The 22,340-nt window shown below is 46.4% G+C and overlaps 1 protein-coding gene across 1 annotated transcript in view; it reads left to right on the top strand.

The window, feature by feature from the left end:
- Window positions 1–18,347, top strand: part of UTP14A (UTP14, U3 small nucleolar ribonucleoprotein, homolog A (yeast)) — a 33,162-nt gene extending 14,815 nt beyond the window's left edge. The window contains exons 4-15 of the mRNA XM_006862867.1: window positions 332–396; window positions 1,971–2,113; window positions 2,409–2,564; window positions 8,863–8,982; window positions 9,081–9,175; window positions 10,036–10,159; window positions 10,242–10,319; window positions 10,717–11,104; window positions 14,522–14,922; window positions 15,710–15,903; window positions 16,042–16,141; window positions 18,075–18,347. Coding sequence (XP_006862929.1) covers window positions 332–396; window positions 1,971–2,113; window positions 2,409–2,564; window positions 8,863–8,982; window positions 9,081–9,175; window positions 10,036–10,159; window positions 10,242–10,319; window positions 10,717–11,104; window positions 14,522–14,922; window positions 15,710–15,903; window positions 16,042–16,141; window positions 18,075–18,347 — 2,137 coding nt within the window. The remainder of the gene's footprint in view (window positions 1–331; window positions 397–1,970; window positions 2,114–2,408; window positions 2,565–8,862; window positions 8,983–9,080; window positions 9,176–10,035; window positions 10,160–10,241; window positions 10,320–10,716; window positions 11,105–14,521; window positions 14,923–15,709; window positions 15,904–16,041; window positions 16,142–18,074) is intronic.
- Window positions 18,348–22,340: the final 3,993 nt, after the last annotated feature.

Here is a 22,340-nt window from a genome sequence, read left to right as displayed (position 1 = left end):
CAAACTTTGTCTCTCATACTTCGGACATATTGTCAGGAGGGACCAGTTGCTGGAGAAGGATATCATGTTTGGTAAGGTGGAGGGTCAGAGAAAAAGAGGAGGACCCCCAGCGAGATGGATTGAAAGAGTGGCAAGATCAATGGGCTCAAGCATGGCAACAATAGTGAGGTTGGCCTGGGATCGGGCAGTGCTTCATTCTGCTGTGCATAAGGTCGCTATGAGTCAGCACCGACTCAATGGCTCCTAACAGCAAGCTTTGTTTGAAGAGAGATGCTTGTTCCCCCAGCAAAATATGCCCATTTCTACTCTATGCTGTCTTGCCTCATTTCAGGTGGAAAGTGGCTGAGAGATCGGAGGCCAGTCTGAAGGTGTCAGAGTTCAATGTCAGTTCTGAAGGTAAGTTACAGAAAGAAAGAAAGATGTCCATGTATGGACCTTTTGCCCCAGGAACTGGTTTTGATGTGGTTACAGACTCGGACCATAAATGTCTAGGAAAGTAGGTGAAGACAGGGTACTCAGATGCCCTTGGGTTTCCTGTTTCTTCTAGGCTAGGGTCAAAGCCTCATACAGAGCTTGATGGGATACTTCTGAGATCAAGAGATATAAAGATGGCTGCCTCTCACTAGTTAATTATACTTAATATTTGTACAGCTCTTTAATATTCACTATTTCATTTGAATTTCAGTTCTCAACAACATTTGCGTTAGCTGGAGCTCGAGAGAGGTCAAGTTACTTACTCAAGGACCTTCATCTAGTACAGGGTTTTTCAACTTTTTTTTTTTTTTTTTAAATCATCTTCCTATCTTTTTTCCCCTCCTTAATTGACACCCTCCCCCAAGAAATTAAATACTAAGGAATTAAGATTTTGTTGGATAGGGTTTAGCTTTGGAGTGATACAGAACTTTATAATATTTGAGATTCCACCTCTCCCAATTCAATTGCTATCCTCTTTCAAGAACACAAGTAGCAGAGCTGATACCAAGTTTAGATGCCAAATCTTGTCACCACATTTGTAACTTCAGCAGCTTGAATGAGCTTGCATTTGTAGTAACCACTGGTGTTCCCAAGCATATTCACTTGGCAAATATGTATTGAGCCCTGGTGAAACCGTGGGTAAAGCTTTGGGCTGCTAACCACAAGATCGGCAGTTCAAACCCACCAGCCACTCCTTGGGAGAAAGAGGAAGGGCTATCTGCTCCCGTAAAGATTTACAACCTCAGAAACCCTATAGGGCAACTCTACTTTGTCCTGTAAGGTCACTGAGTCAAACTCGATGTGTCAGTATCAAGAACTGTTCTATATACTAAGACTGAAGTAGAGAATAAATCGTGCCTTCTTGGGACTTGTATAGTGTTGGAGGGAGGCAGTAAGAGAATTCAAACAGGATAGCACAGTTAAGTGAGTAAGTGGCCACTTGAGATTTAGAAAGGGCAGGAAGGATGGTGCTGGGAGGTTTAAACTGAGATCTGAATAACAAGAGGACTCAACCATGCAAAGAGGAAAAACAGTTTAATGCAAAGAAGTAATCTTGGTGTTTGAAGACTAGGGAGAAGGCCAGTGTGAGGAACATATGACATGAGATTGGAGAGGTAGACAGGTACTGGGTCTTTAGATGGATTTTATTCCAAAGGTAATGGGAGCCATTGGAAGGGTTTTAGAAGCATCATGATATGCTGTGGCTTTATATTTTCGACAGAAAGTAACGAATTGCAAGACTGGAAGCAGAGAGACTGGGTGTAAACAAATGATGGTGTTTTAAATGAATGTCTTTTTCTCCTGCCCTCTACGTACCCACCCCAACACATCTGGAAATACTGTAGGAAAGTAATGGGATCTCTGGCTAGGAATAGAAAAATGAAGTCAGGTTTTTCCCTGTTCCCCTCTCCCTCCACAAGTGAAGTATCTTCCTGCATGATAATGAGATTGTTCCTAACTTCACAGTCTGACCAGAAAGTTTGGCCTTTGTACAGGAACAAGAGAAAAGCTGGGCCTTTCAGACCTGCTTCAGCCCATTAAAACATCGCCTTCCTTGGCCACTGTGAAAAAGCAACTGAATAGAGTCAAATCAAAGAAAACGGTGGAGTTGCCCCTTAACAAAGAAGAGGTGGCGCGGGTAAGTTACAGAGACAGTGATCCATGAAGGAGAAGAGATTGAGTTGACAAAGAGGATCATATAAGAAAAGGAAGGGGAAAGTCTGGAAAAAATGGAGGAGGGGCTGTTGGAATTCCCTCACCCTCACCACGGAAAAGATGAAACATAATCCTGGGGAAATTTCAGTGCTAAGAAATACAAAGCATCCTGAGTCATTCCTGGGCTAAGAAACATTGCCTCCGAATTTCCGGTTAGTCCTTTGCTTTGGATGCCTAATCATGTGGCTCTCTCCTTTTCTGTACATGGCCTGGTTCAGATCCATAGAGAAGTGGCATTCAATAAAACCTCCCAAGCTCTCTCTAAATGGGATCCTATTGTTGTAAAGAACCGGAACGCAGAGCAGCTGGTCTTTCCGCTGGAGAAGGAGCAGGCAGCCTTTGCTCCCCTGGAGCATATGCTCGGTGGCTGGAAGGTTAGTACAAGAAAAGAAAACCAAACCTTGAAAGGTGAGAGTGTGGAACCTAGAGCTCTCAGAGCCTGCAGTTGATTTGATCGGCCGTGGTAAGCCCAACCTCTAGCTTCAGAAAGGGGGTGGCATATCTTCGTTGTCAGTTCAGCACTAGCCAATCAAAGTAGCTCTGTGGTCATCCTTCACTGGTTTGTAATATACAGGGTGGCTGCAAACAGCCAGCCTTTCTTTTCCAGTACACCATTGGTAAGGAGTTTATAATAGGATGCTCTGTCTTAAATAGAAAACGAGTCAAAACAGCAGTGCCCAAACCATGAGTAGAGGGTGTCTTTGTGCTTCTTTTCCCTACTTTCGAAAACTCCGAGAATAATAGTGTACTGTGTTTGGGGTAGGTTCAGACAATGAAAACTGATCAAAATCAACCTCGTTTGCCAGCAGAGCTAGCAATGGAGTGCCTAGTTACTGTTTACGGGGATGAGCTTGCGTTCGGATGATGTTGCTGAAGACACTGCCATTCTCTTTCTAGGATGCTTCCTTTTCCACACGAAAGAGATCAGGTTTAAAGTGTGGCTGCAGGATGGAAGGGAGACTTTAGGAAAAAAAAATAAGAGGTAATGCAATTTGCAGGACTGAAAAATCAAAATAACAGATCTTATATAGTGACGGTCTGACCCTCCACCCCCCACCCCATGTGCTGATTTTTACCCCCTTACCACTTTTTAATTAAGGAGCTCTGGTAGCGTAGTGGTTACAAATCGGGCTGCGAACCACAAGGTCAGCAGTTCGAAACTACCAGCTGCTCCGCGGGAGAAAGATGAGGCTTTCTGCTCCCGTAAAGATTTACAGCCTCGGAAACCCTGTACAGGGTCGCTGTGGGTCGGAACCGACTTGACGGTACACAACAACAACAACCACTTAAGAGTTTTTTGTTAAACTTTGAAGTTTTGTATATGTATTTATATTTCCTTCTCATTTTTCAGAAGAGCAGCACACTCTCAGTTTCTGGTATATTTACTGATTTGGGGTACAGAGGGAGGAACTTATTAGAAACAAAGAAATTTCAACAAATCCCAGTACTGAGTTGGTTATTAAAAATGGTCAAATGGTGGTGGAGGAGGGCCCACTAAGAATGGCGCAATCTCTGCTCTCCAGGAACTCGTTCTGCAAACCAGACTACAACTCAAGTGTTCCACATTGACTACATTGTGCCAACTATTCTTTCAAAGATTCCTGGTTTTGAGAAATGAGCGTCAGCGTGGCACAGAGGAAGCAGGAAATTCTTAGGCCAGGAGGTGGTTTTTAGATAGCACCTCCCAGATCTCTCCTTACAACTTAGAGTGCAGAATACCAGAGAGTAGTGTTGTTTCGGTTTCTGGAAATGGAGAATCAAAAGTCTGCTCTGTAGTTTTGGTCCAACCCAAACTCACTGGCACCAAGTTGATCCAATAGCGAAAGAATTGTTCCATAGGTCAGTCAATGCGACACCAAGACTCTTTCATGTTGATCTAGTGCCCTAAAGTTTCATTTCACTCTAGCGGAGAATTCAGTATGACAGTGCGTGCAAAGGTATTTGTAAACTGTGACGTGATGGAAGGTCACTTTTTCTTTGCCGTTCCATGAACACCACACCTCATTCCTCCTCCCCACTGCTATTAGACATTTTAGTGTATACCGGCATTTCTCAAAGTTCTCTCCAAACCCTGGTCTTTCCATATGCCCTCAAACAGGGACAGGGAGGTCCACTGCTAGAAAAGGCTGCATGCTATATGCCCCAACTGGAGGTTCACAGTTCACAATGCACACTCGCATTTGTTTTAGCTTGGATTGGTTGGTAGTTTACATGAGAGAACATTGGTTTTGCATTCATCCTATCATATTTTGTTTCGTTGTAATGATTACAGTCCTCTCCATGCATCATTTCACAGTATTTGCTTCTGTTCCCTCTGTTTTTATTATTATTATTATTATTATTTTTGATGTACACAGAAACACTCAGGAATACATAAGCATTTGAACAACCAAAGGGCACATTCTGCAAGCCTCCTTCCTGTCCGCTAGCACACAGCCCTTCTCTTTCCATGAGTCTAGAGCCCTCAGCTGCTCCCTCTCTCCATGTCCTCATCTCTGCCTCCATCTCTGGTTGTTGCTGTTTCTCTGGATAGGGTCCCACATTCCGCTTATGCTCTTCTCCCTTGATGGTCCCAGGGTCCACTGTTCCTAGAATGTAAGATTGACTCCTATCCCCATCTCCTTTCACCAGCCCCATCTAGACAGGTAAAAAACCACTCTGGAGACTCTACCTTCCCCCACACCCCTTATCAACCCTGTGTACAGAGGGGATAGGATTGATCCTTGACGTGAAGACTCCTTCCTTCTCAGTTGGTGTATCTTCCTCTAGTCAAGGTCTGGTCATCAAGCCATCGAAGCTAGGTCAACTGGGTACTATCTGCAAGTTTGGGTGTTTTTGCAATCTCCCTCCACTTCATTTCAGCTGGATGCTTCACTCTCAGCTCTAACCCTCCGTGGCTAAGTAGATGTCCATGGGCTCATGAGTTCCCAAGTCTCCCCAAACTTTGGACCAACCAGCCTTTCCTCTTTCTCTTATCATGAGGTTGATAGGAGTCTATGGAACTGTGATTGAATTCAGCCCATATCTTCTTTACTGCCTTTCCCCCACTTCCACTCACATGTAGACCAATGTTGTCACCATTGAACTTACATGACGGCTCGTGTGTTCCCTTTGAGTTGCAGTCTTGGAGAGGGGGTTGTCTTGAAGGGACTTGATTGCTTGCTTTGAACAACTTGCTTGTGTTCTTGTAATAGCTAAACAGACTGCCATTTTTTATTTTATCGTTTCCTGCTGGTCTTTCTTTCAGGAAGTGTCTTCTGTTCCTCTAGCTGCTCTGGGTTGGTCCACATGTCTTTTCAAGTGGGAATGTCCCACCTCAGAAAGTTCTGGATGGGGCTCAGGATTCCACCTAAGGTCCTATACACTACAAAGGCTCTGCAGGAAGCCTATTTCACTGGGCAAGTTCTAGAACCCCTTTTAGATATTCTAATCAGTTATAGGCCGAAGATGGGCTTACAAGCTTTCTGTAATCATGTTTCCTGACATTCCTTTTTGTTCCACTCAAGTGTCTATTTTACAATAGTAGAGAAGGGAAACCAATATTCATGAGACAGTCAAGCATCTTAGAATTATTTCTCCTGTTCAGACTATGCCTCGATCCCTGTATCACAGAGCCTTGTTCCAAGGTTGAGCGTGCATCACTATTTACCTCTGTCCCATCTAGCCTCAGTGTTCCCCTATCTACCTTGTTCTTCCGTCCCCCTCCCCCTTCTTGTGTATTGCCCTCCCCTTCCTTCTCGTCCATACTAGCATTTCAAAGGCTATAAAGAGATGGTAAGGAAACCCAGGTAATCTAATTGAACCCAGGGTGTACAAACGGATTTTATTTCTTACAAAAATAAATGGTGAATGTTTTCAAAATTTTTTAAATCTTGTTAATTCATAGAACTGCCAGACTTCTTCCCTCACTGCCCTGCAACTGAAACGTCTCTCAAAGTTCATTATGAGGAGCCTCCAAGTGGGCAAATCCTGAGCCCCTTTGACACTATTGATACATCATGTTCCTAAAAACTCCTCCAGTGACTGACTTCCTTTGTGTGTTCCAGGTGGTGGTGGTTTTCATCTAGGTGGGTTTTCTTCAGTCTTTTGATTCTGGCTCTGTCAATTACCTGGCCAATTCACATGGGTCCATGATTTGGGGCCATCTCCTGTATGTGCTCCAGATCACTCTCAACCCCATCTGTGCTCAGTCCTCTGTTCTGTTCAGTAGTAGGCATCACCAGGGCCTCCCCTGAGCTCCTGAAACTTCACCTGCATTCCCTAACCTCGTAAACAGCATGACTTCCTGCCATAGCCATTTAGGTCTTCCAATTCCTCTCTCTGCCCTTAACCGCCTCCCTCCCCACCCCCACCCCCAGACAGTGGTCTAGTCCTGTCCCTTCTCTTAGCTCTCAGGTCCCTGTTTCCTCTGCGGCTTTTTGTAGTTACACTGGAGCTCAGAGTTCCCGTGTACACCGCTTAGTCCCATATACCAGGGGCCCTCAAAACGTTCGTGGAAAAATGGAATTAAAGGTAATGTCATTTCATCCACGAACTTTTGGAAAACTCTCTGTATTTCTGCTTTTGCTCCTTTCAGGAATGTTCTGTGTTTTCCTCTGTACAGAGTCATACTGAGGCTTCAAGGCCTAACTCAAAAAATCACTTCTTTAGAACCCTATGACCTCTAATCCACCTCCTAGTCAGAACCAACTGGCCCTTCCTCGAATTACACCACCGCTTGCCTCTAACCTGCTGTAGTCTTAGTGGTGTGTGTGTGTCCTTTGAATGGTTATGAGCTCTCTGAGGACAGGAACAGGCTTCATTCATCCATGTGTTCTAGCACCCAACACAAGTGCCTGGAATGTAGCTGCATTCAGTAAGTGTTTGTGAATTGAATTGAAGGGCGATTCCAGCATTGTGATGATTACAAATCACTGTGGAGCCCATGGTTGTTCTGCTGCAAGTACTGAAAATGGAAGAACGTGTCACCTCGTGTAACGTGACAGGCGTTTATGCAGTGACCCAGATATCTGATACGTTTAACCCTGACCAAGACATACACAGCTAGTGAAGGCAACCACATTTCAGGTACATTATGTGTGTGAGGGTTGGAAGTGGACTGCTGGCCTAGGGGCCATCTCTGGACCTCACTTGGCCTGATGATTTTAGCCATCCTCGCAACATCAGTCAGACAGCAGGAGCAATACAATGGTAGCTCACGTGACCTAGCATGCAAACGAACTAGAAACTTGAGGGATTGGTGCCAAATTTAGAAGATGAGCAGAGTTAAACTTGACCTGTCAGGAAACAGGCTAAGTACACCAAGGCGATATTTTTTAAAGTTAAACTGCATACCCCACCATCAACTTATATGTAACCCCATTCCTCCTCATCAGTAATGAAGGCTATCGAGAGCGCATACATACATAACATGATTCATAGCAGTTGGCCATGGTTAATTAAAAGTTGGGAGTTTCCCTATGAGCTGTTCTGCAGACTTTTCCTGACTGTTCCATCAGTGGCATTAAAATTAACTGCTTTTTTTAAGAACTCATCTTCCCCCTCTAGAGAGAGCCCTAAAGGAGGCTATGACATGTACCTGAAACTCCTAATGTTAAGGTAATAGTGACGTGCTTCAAGTACATTAATAGTACAGGGACTGTTTGGCTGTTCTGTGGCCATCATCATGGGACTATTGTCACTCTGTCGTGAATGTACCAGCATGTACCTGAAGGGCGTCCTGCTTCGTTTCTTAGGAGAGCGGAATTCTTTTGTACACGTACTGGAACTCTGAACACAGAGTAACCCCCGCCGATAATATCAGAGAGGCCTCTTGATATTGTCTTAAGCCAGAATAAAGTTTTAGTTACATAACTACACAGCAAGGTTGGAACTGTTTTGTGGTGACCCTTTTCTTACTGTTAGTCAATCTTTACAGTTAGCATGTCATCAAAGGGATGATCAGAGGAATGTAAAGAGGGACTTGGAAGAGTGTAGGCTAACCATCAGCAGAAAGTATGCTTAAACAAACTTTGGCACATACAGTGGCATACCACATGCTGCTAAACAGCCAAGAATATGGATAAACCTGTAGGACATCGTTAAGTGCTGTTGAGTCAGTTCTGACTCATAGCAGTTCTATAGAGGGTTTTGGAGGCTGTCAGTCTTTACAGGAGCAGAAAGCCTCATCTGTCTCCTGTGGAGCGGCTGGTGGGCTTGAACCACTGACCTTGTGGTTCACAATCCAGTGCTTATCCTACATATTATGCTGAGCGAAATTAGTAAACCACAAAAAACAATTATTGTACAAGACCACCGTTGTAAAAAGTTAAAATGTTTTCTTGCTAAAAGAAACAGTCTATGATGGTTACCAGTGGTGGCAGGGAAGGGAAAATTGTTCCCTGGGTAGAGGGTAGCCATGTGTTAACTTGAGTGCTGGGGAAGGTAATATACAGCAGAAGGGAAGAGGCTGGCACAGGAAAGATGAGGGTGGCAGGAGAGACGTAAAGACTGAACTGATGGTCCATGGAGGGTATTACAATCATTGTAAGGACACCAAGTATTTGATTTGTTAAATGTGGGACTGATGATTTGTTCTATAAATCTTCACTCAAGTCACAATCAAAAGGGGTTTTGTTTTGTTTTTTAAAAAAAGCATGGGCTAAGATTGAGAATGTTCTCTAACCTCATAAGGCAAGAACGCCCCTGGAGCAGGAGATTTTTAATGTCCTCAACAAGAACAAGCAACCCGTGACAGACCCTCTACTGACACCAGTGGAAAAGGCCGCTCTCAGAGCTATGAGCCTGGAAGAGGTAGGTGGACTAGGCCCTCCGACACACCAAGGCATGTGACTTCTCCCCACCGTTGCCCTCCGGCCCAGCGGGCTCGCTGTAAATGTCCTTCATTGTAGGCTAAGATGCGCCGAGCGGAGCTCCAGAGGGCCCGGGCCCTGCAGTCCTACTATGAGGCCAAGGCTCGAAGAGAGAAGAAAATCAAAAGCAAAAAGTAAGGTGGCCCCTAGGAACTGGCCTTGGGGTCAGTGGAAGCACTTGATGAGGCTGACTCTTTGACATGGTGACTGCAGTCATGTAAAAGAGATCTCCAATAAAGGTGTGCTTCCAGAATGCCCTGTCCTCTGTCTTTGACTTCCACTCCCTTCCAGGATACTGTAGCCTGCTTCCACAGCTCTGGAAGCCACATGGGCTTCCTCCCTGCCATTCTGTCTCTTTGGGACTTGTTCTCCACTTCCTTCAGGCTAGAGAAGCAGAGGGGACTCTTCACTCTTCAGAGATTTGCTCCTGGTTTACGGCAGGACTGAGGCCTGCCGGTCTTTGCAGGCCCCACGTTGGCTCCGTCCCGTCAGCGGTCTCTAGGGAAGAGCATGGGAAGTGCCCTTAGCCCTCTCACTCTATTTGCTGTTGTTACGTGCTGTTGAGTCAATTCCGACCTTGCAGTTAGCAGTCCAGTGTTTATCCTACAGCGCCACACCAGGACCTCTCTTACTCTGTTATTAAGTGCTATCAAGTCAGTTCCGACTCATAGCAACCCTATATAGAGTTTCTGAGGAGTGGTTGATGGTTTTGAGCCAAAGCTCACCAGTCACTCCTCAGAAACCCAATACAGGGTCACTATGGATCAGAACCGACTTGACGGCACTTAACAACAAACCTTGCAGTTCGTTTGTGGTTTGCAGTCTAGTGCTTATTCTGTGTTGTTGTGAAGTGCCTGCTAGTCAGTTCTAACTGTTAGCGACTCTGTATAAAGTTTCCAGGGAGTGGTGGGTGGGTTTGAACCTCTAACCTTCTGGTCATCAGCTGGTGCTTATCCTACAGCACCAAAAAAGGACTCTTACTCTTACTCTATAGATACCACAAGATTGTGAAGAAAGGAAAGGCTAAGAAAGCCCTGAAAGATTTTGAGACTCTGCAGAAGGTCAATCCAACTGCAGCATTAGAAGAACTGGAGAAAATGGAAAAGGCTCGGATGCTGGTGAGGTTTCACTGGCCTCCACTCCCCTGTACCAGCTTTCCCTGGAATACTATAAGGATCTCACTCTGTCCATTCTTTCCAGGAGCGAATGAGCCTTAAGCACCAGAACAGTGGGAAATGGGCCAAGTCCAAGGCAATCATGGCCAAATATGACCTAGAGGTAAGAGACCATCGGGGAAGAGCATAGAATTAGAGGAAGGAAAGGGAAATCGATCTGTAAGAGTGAGGAAGAGCCTTGAGTATGAATGGAAAGCCAGGAAGTCTCTAAGGAAAGGAGAGGTGAAAGAGCATCAGCATTGAAAGCAAGTCCAGTACCTGGGGGCAGAGAGGAGCTTTGTATCTCGTTTCTCGTGTCAGTTCTTTGAGGACAAAGAGTTTGTCTTCTGTTTTATCCCATAGCTGTTAGTACAGTGGTGTGTACACAGTTTTCTGCACTAAGCATCTGAAGAATCTTTGTTGTATCTAATTGTGAGAAGGCAGCTATAACAAATGGACCAGGAATGGTGGTATCGTGGCCATTAATGACAAGGGTCCTGCTGTGTCTCCTCCTCCTCCAGGCTCGCCAAGCCATGCAGGAACAACTGGCCAAGAACAAAGAGCTGACACAGAAACTCCAGGCAGTATCTGAGAGTGAGGAAGAGGAGGGTGGCGTAGAAGAGGATGGACTCCTTATCCCTGATGTCGTGAACGAAGTCCAAGTGAATGCAAATGGGTCGAATCCCTGGATGCTCCGAAGATGCACCAGTGACGTGAACGAGATGAAAATCCAGAAGGACCCGGAACAACTCTCCAAGTCTATGGCCTACGAGGATTCAGAAAGTGAGGAGGAAAAGAGTCCAGTAGCAGAAGAGACCTTATTGAGAGAAATTGAGAAAAAACGATCCCTTAGGGAAAGGTCTAAGCTCAACCAAGACAGTAAGCCTGTAGGCAGTCAAGAAGCACAAGGTGAGTTGCAGTGATACCGAAGGGACAGTATTCTAGTGTCACAGACAGTTCAAGGAGAAGTAAGTGTCCACCCACACACATGTACAGCCATCTGGCTCCGGGGATTTGGAAGAGTGAGAGCACTGAGTCCCCGAGGAAAATTTCAATTAATAATGACCGATTTTCTTAAAAGGCACCCTCTGCTTGACTGTCCAGTGTGTGTACAGATACATCTTCTGCTCTTGCAGCCTTTCGGGCTCTGACAGCCTTTCAGAAAGGCCTATTTAACCCATCCTGAAAGGAATGGCATTGACTCGCCATCAACGTCATCTGTGATCCAGAGAGAAGCGTGTAGGTGGGATGGCAAATCTAGGGACCTGCCGTTAACAAACCTACAGAGGCACAAGTAGGTGGATTGTGAAGTGCTGGGGAACTTCTTCAACACACTGCTGCAGATTTTGTTCTTTTCATCCATTTGTAAAGTATCGGCAATTGTGGTATACGCCAGTGAGTCTGTAAGCTCTGTGATCTAGAGACGTACACAACAATCACGATACTTGACAAACAGAATAAAGAACAAAACTTGCAGCGGTGTGTTGAAGAGTCTGCCTGTGTGTTCGCTAGTCTACCAGTTCTCTTAATGAGACCTGTTTTTCCTGAAGTAGCAGTATACAGTTGGTTATTTTTAGTCTGTTTTATCCTGACCAGGGAGGGAGGGGGACATTAATTTTAATAAAAGAGAGAGTTTGCTAAGATACCTTCTTTTACAAAGCATGGGCAAAGCTATAATTTATTGCTCTGGACTGCAAAGTTGGTTTGAACCTCAAGGTCGGCAGTTCAGGCTCACCATCGGCTCCTCGGAAACCCTCTACAGGGTCGCTATGGGTCGGAACTGACTTGAACACTTAACAACAACAGTGTAACTTTCTGTACTTAATTTCTTTCAATTAATACGAACCGCAAAATACATTGCCATCAAGTCGATTCCAACTCAAAGCAACCCTATATAGGATTTCTAAGACTAAATGTTTATGGGAGGAAACAACCACATCTTCCCCCAGAGCCACAGGTGGGTTTGAACTGCTGACTTTTCAGTTACCAGTCCAACGTGTAACCCATAGCACCACCAGGGACTAGCCATAAAAACCACCAGGGACTAGCCATAAAAATCAGGTGGTTGTAAATATCTGCCCCGTGCCGAAAATAATGAGGGACCTTCAGAAAGTTAAAGAGAATGGAATTTTTTTCCACAAAGTTTTTGAAGCTCCCTCATATGTCTACTCTTTTTTAAATTGTGATAAGTGTACATACAAAACAAATTATTTGCCATTTCAGCCTTGAATCTTTAGGTAGACGTTTTTTAAATTGTGTGCCATTGTCGCCGTTTGAAAGGGGTTCCGTGATGTGAATTCCATCACCGTGTTGTGTCGTCATCACCCTGCCCTTTTCTCTTGAAGAGCTTTTCTGTAACTGACATTGGCAGCCTTGAGACAGGTCAGAGAGCTCCCATTCTGGGGGTATCCAGGAGATTGTAAAGCCTGCTGAGAAAACTGTCTACACTCCAGAATTCCTTGGTTCTCTGGTTGCATTCTCCAATCTGGTTTTATTTCATTCAAGGAATAATGCATTTAAATGACAGCAAGACTCTGTTTGTACCTGGGTACTATTTGAAAACAGCTGTCATTTTGAAATGTGTTGTTGGAGTTTATACTGAGGGCTTTTGACTAAGGATTTCTGGGATTGATAGTGACATGTGGTTATTTCTGAGGGGGTTTTAGAAAGCAGCAGTGTCACATCTTCTGGAGCCCCCATAACAGCTGTACAAGGGGGCTGCAAAGGGTATGTGGAAAAATGGGATCAAAAGATCATGGAATTTGTCCATGAAGCCCCCTCGTATACCTCACTAAGGGTTTACAGTTGGCTGTGGTAAGGAAGTATGAAAGAGAGCTTGGATTTCCCTGAGTAATTAACAGAATTTTCCTGCCACAGTGGGAAGTACTAGACCACAAACAGAATGAGCAAGAAAACTTGTCTAGAAAGAAAGATCCTATGTGTCTAAAGGCCAGACCTCAGTAGCTTCTTGAGTGGCGTCAAGTCACAGCGAGGAAGAGCAGAACTGACCTGGGGGTGGGGACAACTGGAGTCTGTGGGAAGGGCAGCTGAGAGGTCTGTCGTTGCCATACCACCCTCAGGGCGTTGAGAGACAGGCGACATCAGCTCAGAGCACTACATCCACCTCAGACTGCAGCTGCTTCCACTGTTTCTGGACTTGCTTAGGAAAGAACTGCTTTACGGCAGATCCTAGAGTCCAGCTCGGTCCTGGGTAAGGTCTTGATACATAGTAAAGTACAAATTAAGGGGCCCTAGTTGTTGCGTAGTGGTTACGAATCAGGCTGCGAACCTTAAGGTCAGCGGTTCGAAACTACCAGCCGCTCCGTGGGAGAAAGATGAGGCTTTCTACTCCCGTAAAGATTTACACCCTCAGAAACCCTGTACAGGGTCACTATGGGTCGGAACCGACTCGATGGCACTTAACAACAACAAAGTTGTAAAACGGAGTCCTGGTGTGGTGCTGTGGGTTCACGCGCCAGACTGCAAAGCTGTTTGAACTGCAGGGTCGACAGCTCAAGCCCACCAGCTGCTCCTCGGAAACCCTATCCAGGGTCGCTATGGGTCGGAACCAACTCGACGGCACTTCACAACAACAGCAAGTTGTAAAACGAATAAGTACGTGGCTGCTCACTGAAAGTTTGGTGGTTCAAACCCACCAAGAGGCTTCACGGGAGAAAGGCTCTCATAAAGATTGTTGTTAAGTGCCGTCAAGTCAGTTTGCACCCATAGCAGCCCTGTATAGGGTTTCCGAGGAGCTGCTTGGGAGCTTAAACCACTGACCTTGCAGTTCAAACCGACTTTGCAGTCCAGTGCATTAACCACAGCGCCACACCAGGACATAAAGATTACAGCCTAGAAAACAGGGTGCCATTTCTACTGCCACATGGGGGGGGGGTGTGAATCAGAATTCACCCCCAGAACCTAACTACAAGCATAAATTACAAAGAAATTGCATTCAGAGGCCACCTGTTCAAATGGTTCCCTTATATGCTTGGAATTTGGGGTGATCTCCCCAAGCCGGGTTTGCTGTACACGGAAATTAAGCACAGTCTCAGTTAGTAGAGTGAGTCATTCACAAAGCTGTGAATTGGACCAGGACATCTGCTTCCCAACATGAAGCTTTAACCACCAAACCTCACTGCCTGCTACTTCGTGAACTCTTCCGAGGATCTTGTATCTGGAATCTCCTCTTCCTCATTTGTCCTTGGAGGATCTTTCATTTTATACCTAGCACCCAGTGGGTGCTTAACAAATACTTGTTGTTAAGTGTCCTTGTTGATAGGTAACTTCCCGCTTCCTCTGCTGATAGCTCTCATTTCCTTCCAGATGCTAACAGCCAGGAGGTGCTATCGGAATTGAGGGCGCTGTCTCAGAAACTTAACAAGAAGACCCATCAGACCCAGAAGCCGAAAGGGAGTTCCTTGGGGACCGCTCCCCCAGTCCAGACAGAGGAACCGTCCCTGGAGGAGGAGGAGCCCCTGTTGTTGCAGAAGCCACAGAGAGCAACAACTCTGGAAGACCTGGAAGAGCTGAGCAAAGAAGGCCATTCCGGAAACACGGAGCTCCCCAGACGTGCAAAGCAAGAGCAGCAAGCAGAAAAGAAGCCAGACGATCAGCCTGATGCTCCGAAGAAGAATAGGAAGTCACAAATGATCAGTCTTCAGAACCTCCTCACCACCAAACCTCCTTCCGTGAAGTCTCTGGCAGCTCCCACAACCATGGAGTTGGTGAGCAGAGTCAGGGTCGTGGGCCCTGGTGGCGGGAGCAGAGCTGGTGCAGAAAGTGTCTCAATGAGGAACTGTGTGGGGGGGGGGGGGGGGGGGGGGGGGAGGGGGTCCCACATAGTTGGGGACTCCCCAGCTCAGTGACTTGGAAACATAAAGAGTGCTGGCATTTGTCTTTCTCAGGACATAAGGCCAGAGGAAGCCCATGGTCTGGCCGGGCCAGTTGAACCTCTTCTTTCTGTCAAAGGCCATGCCTTCCTCCACCCTGCAGGTTTCTTGCTGAAAGTTTAAAATTGAATCATGTGATAATGAGCTAGGAAGCTATACACTGTTGTTAAGTGCCACCAAAGCGATCCATAGTGACTCTGGGTAGGGTTTCCAAGGAACAACTGGTGAGCTTGAACCACTGACCTTGCGGTTCAAACCAACTTTGCATTAACCCACCGCACCACACCAGGACTCCGTACCATGTTGTTAAGTGCCATCAAGTCAGTTTTGACCCATAGTGACCCTGTATAGGGTTTCCAAGAAGTGCCTGGTGAGCTTGAACCTCCAACGTTATGGTTCAAGCCAACTTTGCAGTGCAGCACATTAGCCCACAGCACACACCAGGACTCCATACCCTAGAGAGAGAAGAAAATCCAAGCATGATAGATTTACACTGCAAGGCCATTGTTCAACACTCTTCCCCTAGGGGGCGCTAAAATGTCGTGACCCAAACTTCCAGTGATCTTGTCCTGAACCACTGCTGGTCAGGCAAGCTAGAGCTCTCACTCTTGTCTCTTCCTAGGAAGATGAAGACGAGAGCTACCAAAAACAGATGATAAAAGAAGCATTTGCTGGGGATGATGTCATCCGAGATTTCTTAAAAGAGAAGCGGGAAGCTGTGGAGGCTTGTAAGCCAAAGGATGTGGACCTGACGCTGCCTGGCTGGGGCGAGTGGGGTGGCGTGGGTCTGCAGCCCAATGCCAAAAAGCGGCGCCGGTAAGAATGAGAGAGAACGAACGCCTGTCAGGAGGGCCCTGCGTTCTCCCACTTCACCCCAAAGTGTCCTCCCTGCCCTTTTGACTAAGTCCTTCACTTAATGCTCCTTGTCAGACGTCCTGTTGTTTGGCTTTTCAGGTTTCTCATGAAAGCCCCTGAGGGTCCTCCAAGAAAAGACCAGAATTTGCCGAATGTGATTATCAATGAGAAGCGCAACATTCACACCGCGGCTCATCAGGTGAGGGCTTCGAGGGCTCTTGTGTCACCTCCTTCCCTCTTGCCTGGGAGGAATCAGCCAGTGATCTGTGGTCAAGAGGGCTGTCTCAGCCTGACCCCAGAATCCACTCTACTCTGGTTTTCACGGACGGGCTCTGAGATGACTCATTCTATAGTCCATTGCCACTTCTCTCTCTGAATGTGAAGGTTTACCTTCGAGAGATGGAGGAGCTAAGCCTGCCATGTGGTGTCACGTAGGGTAGACACGGAGGAGCAAGCAGAATGCAAGGGACGGCTTTCCAATAGTCCACAGAGAGAGTGGCGTGCTCTTGGGGAGGAGTATGGGTAGAGGGAACTCAGGAAGGTTGTACTAGGTGTCCTTCCTTGGTGATGGTCCCCTTTGTTCTGAAAGTCTGTAAACCTGAGCACTGTCCGTAGCCAGTATTATAGTAAGATGAATGGGTTTATTTCGTCTAATAAAAGAGGGAGAGAACTGTTTCACGAGTATAGTAGAGGGGAAGGAGCCCTGATGGATTCCGGGCTGGGCTGTTAACTGCAAGGTCAGCAGTTTGAATCCACCAGTCGCTCCGATGGAGAAATTGAGGCTGTCTGCTCCTGTGGAGATTTACAGCCTCCAAACCCCTATACAGGGTTGCTATGAGTCAGAATCAATCCGACGGCACACAATCACCACCAGTAGAGATGAGAAAATGCTACATCTAAATAGTACTCTACTTGATCTTATTTTGTGAACAATTTGTGTCCGAATTTTGAATTATACCACCACAGTCTCAGTTGAGGATACAGAACCAGGAAATAGTTTCAGGCAAGACAGGTAGGAAAAGTGGGAGCTTCAACAAGCAGTGATGCCAGGTGAAGAGGAGGATGTGAAATTCATCAAGGTTGCCCTTGCCCTCCAGGGGTGTCATCTACTCCTTTCTGTTTTCTAATACAGCCACAGCAAACCAGTAGTTTTCCAAGAACCGCCTTTGATTTTTCTCACACTTTTAGTAACCTGTAGACCACAGGCCCCAATGTGAGCTTCAAGCTAAAAACAATGATTCCTGAAAGTGAATATTTTGGCCAGGTATTTTGTTTGTTACCCCCTTGCCCTGGGTGGATTGCACAGAGGGAGCTATCAACCCAAATAAGACATTCCCATGCCCCACAGAGAACCTTTACAACACTATCACCAGGTGGTAATCTGTATCTCCTATACGCTCCAGTGAATATCCCCAAAGACAACTGATGAACATCCCCGTTTCTTGGCTTGCCCTTTCTCCTTGGCCATTGTAGAAGTGCTTGAAGGTGGCATTATGGTAGAGGGAGAGCTGTACTGAGCCAGGAAACAGGAGCCCCAGCTGCCGTTCTCCCGTACTGCTCCTGGTTCACTTGGGACTGAGCAAAACAACCATTGCCATACCCTCCCTCCCCTGATGCACTGCTCTCTAGAATGTCCCTCAGGACTGGACTAGATAGACAATCTCTCCAGTCTTCTCACCCATTCTGCAATGCCAAAAGAGGGTGAAGCTAAACTTAAAACATGGTGCGGTTCAGAGTTCAGGGGTAAATCTTTGGGTCCGTCAGACCATGAATTCTGCATAGTGAGGAGAGGAGAATCATACAATCCATAGGAACACACAGATGCCTGGACACTTCTTGCAGTCGTGCTGTTAGAGGCCCACTGTGGGGCAGCAACCCTGGAGCTGCTGTGGCTGGGTGACTAGATGACTAGATCGGGTACTCCTAAGCCAAATTAGGACCCTCCGCTCCCAAATGCCCTTGCGCATCTCGGGACTGCTACAGTGAGGCTTGACCTTTGTGGACATCATGTGGCACTGTGACCTAAGTGCCCAAACAGTACCTGACCAGTTCCCACTCGAGTGGGTATTCCGCTGCATCCCAGGCCATGCCCTGCACCCAAGTCACCCAAGTCCCTATCCCTTCCTTTCTAGGTCCATGTGCTTCCGTACCCATTTACCCACCATCACCAGTTTGAAAGGACCATCCAGACCCCTATAGGATCTACATGGAATACTCAGAGGGCCTTCCAAAAGCTGACTGCTCCCAAGGTCATCACCAAGCCAGGCCACATCATTAAACCAATCAAAAACGAGGATGTGGGCTACCGGTCTTCCTCAAGGTCCGACCTCTCTATGGTACAGAGGCATCCCACACAACTCTCCATCCGACACAAGAAACAGCTGAAGAAACACTCTGTTAACTGAGGTGCTGGAGAAGTGACATCTTGAGCCCTGGTCATGTCCACTTCATTGGGCCTGGTGTTACTTTCAGCTACAGGACCCACGGGCCTACCACACTGTTCGTCTACTTCAACCATATTTAGCAATAAAGGCTTTTTAATCTAGTTCACAAGAGTATATTGTGGGACTTTAGACCCAGAGAGGGAGAGGGGCTGTGTGCTGACGACCGGGGGGCATGCTTGTAGTGTATACCCTTTGGTTGGTTGATGATGCATGGAGGGGATTGTAACCATGGCAATGAGAGGATATACAATAGGATGAATGTAAAGCTAATGTTCTCCCATGTAAACTATCACATAATTCACAATAAAACATTTAAAAAAAAAAGTGTTATCTCACAGTTGAATCCTTTTCTTCAGGGCACTTGTTACACGTTCCCCACTACCATTTGTCCAGCGACATTTCTTAGCCCCTCACCTCCCGGCGGCCCCACACACAGTGGGGTCAGACCACTGTGCTCCATAGGGTTTGTACTGGTAGATTTTTAGAAGACTGGCAGGCCTTTCTCCCTAGTCCACTTTAATCTGGAAACTCCACCAAAACCTGTTCCTTGTCATAGCAACACAAGCTTTGTTGCCAGGCGGATGCTGAGAACTTTAGGTCTATTGGCTGGAGTTCAGGGCTCCACTGTGGAAGGCATGAACTCTACAGTGGAACCACCATTGCCGCAAAGGATTGTTACCTATGTGCTGTTGAGGCGGTTCCAACTCACAGCAACCCTGGAGAGGGTTTTCAAGGCTATAAATCTTATGGGAACAGAAAGCAGCCTCTTTCTCCTTTGAATGGTGTGCTCTAACCAACAACCTTGTGGTCAGCAGTCCAGTGTTTATCCTGTAGAGCCACTGTGCTCCGTAGGGATTATGTGTTGTTGTTAGGTGCCATCGAGTCAGTACTGACCCATAGCGACCTTAATGCACAGCAGAATGAAACACTGCCCGATCCTAGGCCAACCTCACTACTGTTGCCACACTTGAGTCCATCAATGCTGCCACTTGGCCAATCCATCTCATTGGGGGTCTTCCTCTTTTTCTCTGACCCTCCACCTTACCAAACATCATATCCTTCTCCATTGACTGGTCCTTCCTGACAATATGTCTGACGAAGTTTGGCCGCCTTGGCCTCCAAGGAGCACTCTGGCTGCACTTCTTCCAAAACAGATACAACCTTGCTTGCTGAAAGTGAAGAGGGCTTAAAACATTTACTGATGAATTAGATTCATCAGTATGCATTATATCTCAATGTAAAGAACAAAAATCCTCACCACTGGACCAGTAAACAACATTCTTATCAACCGAGAAAAGATTGAAGATGTCAAGGACTTCATTCTTGGATCAACTATCAACACTCACGGAAGCAGCAGTCAAGAAATCATTAGGCAAATCTGCTGCACAGGAACTTTTCAAAGTGTTGAAGAGCAAAGACGTCAGCTTGAGGACTAAGGTGCACCTGACCCAAGCCATGGTATTTTCAATAACCTCATATGCATGCGAAAGCTGAACAGTGAATAAGGAAGACCGTAGAATTGATGCTTTTGAGTTATGGTGTTGGAGAATATTGAAAGTGCCATGGGCTGTCAAAAGAACCAATAGATCCGTTATGGAAGAAGTGCAGCCAGAGAGCTCCTTGGAGGCCAAGATGGCCAAACTTCGAGGGATTATGTAACTGGACTGAAATCAGAATGGAGAGAATTGGCCGTAATGTACAATCTTAAATAAGGAGTCTTGGTGGTGCTGTGGGTTAGGCATTAGGCTGCTAAACACAAGGTCAGTGGTCCAAACCCACCAGGCTATAAATCTCCTATAAAGATTTACAGTCTGTTGTAAGATTTACAGTGAGTCGATTCCAACTCATAACAGCCCACTACTGGGTTTCCAAGGAGCAGCTGGTGGGTTTGAACCGCCCAGTGCTTATTCTTACAGCAACAAACCAGGAGTCCCTATTAACAGTATGAGTCAAAATCAACTTGATGGCAGTGATTTTGGGTTTGGGTTTTTTTTATTAAATACATCACATTAGATAGGATGCAGCTAATGATTCAAATAGCAATTTGAAGCTGCAGTGATAAAACACTATGTTGCTAACCTCTGAGCATAGAAACGGGGTGCACAAATTGCAATTGAGTCTGTTCTGGACCAGGATGGTGCTGAAGCCGGCTTCTAGCCCCACAGGCCAGCCACTTTTTAAAAATAGTGTTTTGGTGAGAGCCCCAGCTTGCAGTGATTGCTGTCTATAGCACCTAGCTTCTGTTTTACTAATAAGACAGTGACCAGGCAGTGTTTCCTTGTATTGTGCACAGGGTCGCTGTGAGTCGCAGGTGACTCCACAGCACCTAACAACAATGTTTTATCCTTACTTGACAGATGAGGTAGGTGAGCTCTCCAGAAGTAAAGCTCTATTCCCTTTCCTTCCTCAGGGCCAGCTACTCACTCCTGATTGAACCTAGAGGTTATTCAAGCATTACTTTGCTGTATGGCAGCTCCCCTGGGCTTCTCAGGGATGGGGAACCTGCCTTTCTTAGAATGACAAGAAATATATGGATAGAGCCCCTGCCCCTAAGATTTCTAACAAGGAATTTAGGAAACTTCCTCTCCATCAGAGTCCTGAGGACAGGATATGAAAACAATCTGCATATATGGGGGACAGTACTACCCTTTGCATCCTCCCTCCAAGGAACGTGGAACTTCATGCACCAACCCTTTAACCAAAACAGGGTAATTTGTGTATGCGTGTGACGGTGCCTTCTGAGAAGCTGAAGTTATGGACTCTTCCCCAGGAAAATGCAGCAACATGTACATTCATGTATATTTCGGAGTTTTATAAAGACATTGCCAATATCCCGGAACCCAAAAGTCTACCACTCCCCGTTTTGTTTTGCTTTGCAGTACCTCTCACAAAGATGGCCCTCTGCTCCAAGCACACCAGAATTCTCCAAGCATGCTCAAAAATTTTTAGACCTCAAAGGTAACTTTGTTGTTGTGTGCCGTGGTGTCGGTTCTGACTCATAGCGACCCTGTACAGGGTTTCCGAGACTGTAAATCTGTACAGGAGCAGAAAGCCTTATCTTTCTCCCGCGGAACAGCGCTGATCATGAGATTAGCAGCCTGATTCGTAACCACTATGATGCCAGAGCTCCTTCAAAGAAAATGATTCAAATAGCAATTTGAATACATTTAATTCATAGCTAAGACTGCAAAGTAATGTATCAAGTGTTACACATTAGTGGCTAAACAGGGACCATAACCCTAAACTAATCTCACAGCCAAAAAGGCCATAAATTGTTACACGAAGTCCTCCGTAGGAGCTCTGGGCCCCTATGGTTGCTCATCCTAATCCTCCCTAGGGCCAGAAAGGGGACCGAATACATTGAGCGATGTTCAGAGCCCAAAGGGCATTTTAAAGTTATCCATTGGCTCGAGATTAGCCACGACCCACTTGCTGGTTGACACTTAAGAAGACAGTAGCCAATGGTGGGCAATGAGGGGATTGTGTCCACTCCTGCCTCCGTTTAAGAGACCACAACCTTCTCTTTCACTCTTTGGAGCACAAAGCTGCCACCTCCGTCCCAACCACCCCACCCCCAAAATGAAGCGCCCAATCAAGTGCCCCCAGTAAACCGCCAATCCCTATCTACTTTCCCGGGACCCTCTTCAGCTCGGGTGCGCCCCACCGCCCAGGAGTGATGCTGGCGACCCCATCTTTCAAAGGAGAAGGCAGGCGCTAGAACCTGCTATAAACGACGCCCACTACAGCTTTCCAAGCCCCCAAATGGATTCGATTGTTGTTTTGTGGGGCTTTTTTTTTTTTTTTCTTTTCTTCCTCCGAACCTCCGAAGTGTTCTCGCTTCCCATTGGCCGAAGCTGCCCCTTGACGCCACCCTGGCCTTGCACGCTGATTGGTCCATTCTGGATGTGCCCAAGCCTTTTTCCCAGGGTGTGGCGTGGGGGGGGGCGCCCCCAA

The sequence above is a fragment of the Chrysochloris asiatica genome, unplaced genomic scaffold (genome assembly GCF_000296735.1).
Source record: "Chrysochloris asiatica unplaced genomic scaffold, ChrAsi1.0 scaffold00051, whole genome shotgun sequence".
In the NCBI taxonomy this organism is placed as follows: Eukaryota; Metazoa; Chordata; class Mammalia; order Afrosoricida; family Chrysochloridae; genus Chrysochloris; species Chrysochloris asiatica.
Note: the sequence above shows the minus strand (reverse complement) of the source record. Positions and strands in the feature narration are given on the sequence as shown.